General features: G+C 39.6%; 1 protein-coding gene across 1 annotated transcript; it reads right to left on the reverse strand.

Annotated features, from left to right (window-relative positions):
- Positions 1-227: 227 nt before the first annotated feature.
- On the reverse strand, positions 228-2,170 carry LOC136548431 (uncharacterized). The gene is made up of 5 exons (XM_066539960.1): positions 2,130-2,170; positions 1,806-2,013; positions 1,327-1,520; positions 1,112-1,238; positions 228-1,049 (listed from the first exon to the last, which is right to left on the reverse strand). Exons 1-5 carry the CDS (start codon positions 2,168-2,170, stop codon positions 228-230), a joined length of 1,392 nt encoding a protein of 463 aa, XP_066396057.1.
- Between the last annotated feature and the right edge of the window lie 2,370 nt (positions 2,171-4,540).

Below are 4,540 nucleotides of genomic sequence, written 5' to 3' on the forward strand. Positions count from 1 at the left end.
TAGGAGGTTCTACCACATATCTTGCCCTACATCTACCTTGCAATCTTCCTTCTATGGTTCCATTTGATTAATAACTTATGTCTAATTGTATCAAGTAAGTCATCCAAATGTTTGTCTTTTTCACCTTTGATCTAGTTGTTGAAGCTCTTAGCTAAATTATTTGTGGCATAGTCTATCTTAGATGTGACTCCAAAATGACTTTTGGTCCAAAGCTTCTTATGGTTCTGCTATAGATAAACCATAGCTGTTGGCTTAGCTGCTGCCATTGCTAACCAGTGTTTCTCAAAAAGGTATGAGTTCCAACTGTAAGATGATGCCCACAAATGATCATCAAACACCTTTCCATGGTACCTTTTCTTAAAATTTTGAACAAGATGCCACATACACTCTCTGTGCTCTGCATTAGGAAATACCTCACTCACACTGGCCATCACTTCTTGACAACAATCAGTATAGAAGGTCAGACTTGGTGGACTCCCTATAGCATCTCTTAGTCTCTCCATGAACCATATCCAATTCTCATTTGTTTCTGAATCTATGACTCCAACTGCAACTAGATACATCCAGTTGTGCCCATCTACTGCACAGGCTACACATAGTTGACCTCTAAACTTGCCCGTGAGAAATGTACTATCAACTGACAAGTATGGCCTACAGCCTTGAAGAAACCCATCAATACATGGCTTCATGGCAAAGAACAATCTATTGAATCTAATCTTGTTATTAATGGTATGATGATCAATAACTACAAAGCTACCTAGACAAGATTCCTCAATTTGCAACTTGAACCTATACAGATTATCAAAACTAGACTTCCAATCTCCAAATAATTGGCTGTGAGCTAGTTCCTTACCATTATATACTCTCTTGTAAGGCACAACCACCTTGAATTCATCCTTGATCCTCTTCTGCAGCTCCATAGCTGACACCCTGGGATTCTCAAATACCCAGTCCTTCACCTTTTCACAAACCCAAAACTTGGTTGCACACTTCACTTTACCACCTCTTCTTGTGCTCTGACACTCATGAGGATATGAGTTCTTCTTCACCTACAAATATGTCACACCAATTATAAGTAAATCAACAAAAAAAGAAAGATGGCAAGAGTTACCTTCACTGTTAAGTTGTCTACAGTTGTAGATGCATGAATCCTCCACCTACATCCATCAATTTTGGCACTACAGTAGGCCCTGTACCTTCCTGGATCACTCTTCTCTATGTTAAACTCAAACTCATTTCTGATTGCATGTGTAGCCAAAGCCAACTTAAAACAAGACATGTTTTCATAGATGCTGCCTACTGTGATTGGTGTCATTTTTGTCATACACTATTTCAGGATTACTAAGTGGAACTTTATCTTTGACCATTTCATCTGCCTCATCCTCCTCATAGTCATCATCAAAATCAGATTCACATTCAGAGTCAGAAATAGGTACATCCTCCTCAAATGCTTCAGTACCCTTGGTCTGTGGCTCTAATTCTAGGTACATGCCCTCCTCATCCACACCCACGTGCTCATTCTATGGCTCAGGATTGTTTAGGTAGTTGTCATCATCAGTGGTTGCTGTTGTTTGAGAGGAAGCTTGAGTTTGGGTTGAAGCTGGTGTTTGCGTGGAAGCTTGTGATGGTGTAGGCTCAGCTAGGTTATAGGCTTGCATAGAGGAGTTAGGCATTTCAGCTAAATCATGCCATAGTTGAATGACTGGTGTATCAGTACCCATAGGATGGTAAGCAAAGGTCAACAAGCAGGTCTTGGCACTAGTATTTTTGGAAAACATAGCAACTAAATTATGGTCACTGCTGACTTTGATGTTGGACTTGGTTTCACCATAGTAGTAGAACATGTCAACAATGTCACCATAACCACAAGGGTACTTATCCACAATGTCTTCGACCATATCCTTGAAATTTGTTGTGTCAACATCTACAACTGTGCTTATGCTAAACCAACGACATCGAGAATTTGTCGCAACGATCCTTATTTCTAATCTGTAGCTCGTTTTGGGGTCCATCCTACATACGAACACCCATCGATTAAGGCAGATCTATGGCAACAAACTAAGCACCCACAATTAGGCTAAGTGCATGACAATGGAGGACAACAAGAGAAGAAGAAGACAATAGCCTACCCGTCTGAAAGCCACGCCGGGCGCACCTCCAGCTCCACCATGGCGACTCCTTGGATCTCGTGGTCACCCTCAACCAAGGCCCCTGCTGCACGTGGCCTTGGATCCAGCGGGTCAACCTCTTGATCCCTACCCCATGAGACCCCCCTCCTCACGTGTGTAGATTTGCTTGGTCACCGCCGCCTCTTCTCGCCGCCGCCTTGGTTCCTTTGGCTAGGGTTTTGAGAGAGAGAGGAGCTCGAGAGAGACGAGAAATGAGGAGTTGGAGACTAGGGGTGTCTTTTGTGGGACTCAACGTAAGTCACAGCTTCACAAGGGCACAATGGTCTTATCTCCATCCTGTTTTGCTTCATAGTTCGGTCAACCTATTCTTCAACGTCATGGAGCTGACGGAGGTGGCACACATGACCAGAAAAGTTTGCGCGAGGGACTGAAGAGGGGCAGCCAAAATTTCCGTGGTAGAGAAGGAAATATAAACTTTTATAATGGCTCGTAGGTAAAAGTCTCAAAAAAGAATACCGTGAACAAAAAAATAAACAAGGGGCATTATAGGTATTTTATTCATTTGGCTCATCCTAGGAAAGCTGTTTTGCCAAAAAAAAATCCAAAACAGCTTAGCTTCGTTAAGAAAGCTAATCATGAAGCTATTACAAAAAACAACTTCAATGGTGAAGCGGAGCTATGCCAAACATGATCTTACTTTAAAAGAATTAATAAAAAAATTATGGTTGCTAATTCAGGCAATCAATCAAATCCATAGAAAAGCTGACTTATGGCTAGCTGCCTTGAAAACCTACTATAAGAAGAAGCTCCTAGCAATCTGAATAAAGGCTTCCCCAACGCGCTAGCTTAACCATTAGCTCTATCCTCAACGTTTGTACCTGACCTCCACATCACAGAGTTTAGTAGCTCTGTAGACTGTAGTGGCTTTCAGGGGTAACAATTACTTCCTTTGACAAAAGGGTGAAGCTCCTACCGCACCACATGTTGTAGTAGATAATTCACTAGAAGTATACGTTTTACATGATAGAGAAGATAGAAAGAGTCACAAAAAACCACATACTCCCCCATCCAACAAAGGGTATCATTCTCATTTACCAAGAAGTCAAGCAAGTTTAACTTTAACCAAATATATGATAATGGGTATTATCAGAGTATAATGGTTAAATATTTTTTTTAACAAATGTTACTAATATTTTCTAGAAATTTACTCGAACGTAAAAAATTGACCTGTTCAGAATCCTATACGACTCTTTGTAGGATGGAGAGCGTACACTGTTTTCAAACCAAGAGCACTAGCCTGCTCCCAATGGGAACTCAATCGTCGTTTACCTAGCTTTTAGGTGAGGCATATGATTTTATTGGTCCACGTTTTTACTACATACCTAAGCTAGGTGTTTGACAACCTGACTTTTTGGTGGACCAAAGAGATGCTGAGCCCTGCGGTAAATTATGGAATGTCCAATAGAACCCTAGTGCTATGAAAAATGTATGTACGAGTAACTAGTAATTAATGAGTTTTTCATGTTTGTAAACTATGAAATGCAAGAAAAACTATCAATATATGATATATGCATTTATATATTGTATTCTATTAGTATGTTCTTGCGGACATAATAACATAACAAAAATTCTTGGTTCTACATATTTGTGCCACCAAAGCAGCTGCAATAGCATGAATTACAAGGTACGTTCAACAACAGTATAGCTCACATGAATAAAATATAGATGTTCAACACGCATTACAGGGCACATGAATAAAAAGAGATGTCCAACACACGTTATAATCCACATGAATAAAAAGAGATGTTCAACACGCATTACAGGGGACAAAGGCACATAAATAAAGAGCAATGTTCAACTTTTTTTTCTTAGCTCCCTTTTCTCCATACGGTTACCGGACTTCGCTCATTTTGTCTCCAGACTGTCATATCACCGGACTTGTCCTCGGCTGCTGATCATCCGCACCTGCCACTCGTGCTGTTCATTGGTACTCCGTAGATGCATGTGGACATTTCTAAAATACTCCCATATTTCAGAAAAGAATGAAACTACGTGTATGTGCCAGTAAAAGTAGTTTATGTTTGACCAAATTTCTAGTAAATGTTATTCATATTTATGGCTCCAAAATAATTTATTATAAAAATACATTTCATAATTAATCTAATGATATTTATTTGATATCATAAATATTAATACTTTTTTATCTATAATTAATTGAACTTAAAATACAAAACTATGACACTGCGCTATAATTACATTCTTTTATGGACGGAGGAAGTAATATCCCACTCATCTTCAGTTCTAGCGGCCCGTGCTTAAACTTCTTACACGCTGCCATGGCCTACGCATGATTAAGCGTTTGGCAAGGTTTCAAATTCTTGTCATTTCAAATCCAGATTTTTTTCATAAAT

The sequence above is a fragment of the Miscanthus floridulus genome, chromosome 4 (genome assembly GCF_019320115.1).
Source record: "Miscanthus floridulus cultivar M001 chromosome 4, ASM1932011v1, whole genome shotgun sequence".
In the NCBI taxonomy this organism is placed as follows: Eukaryota; Viridiplantae; Streptophyta; class Magnoliopsida; order Poales; family Poaceae; genus Miscanthus; species Miscanthus floridulus.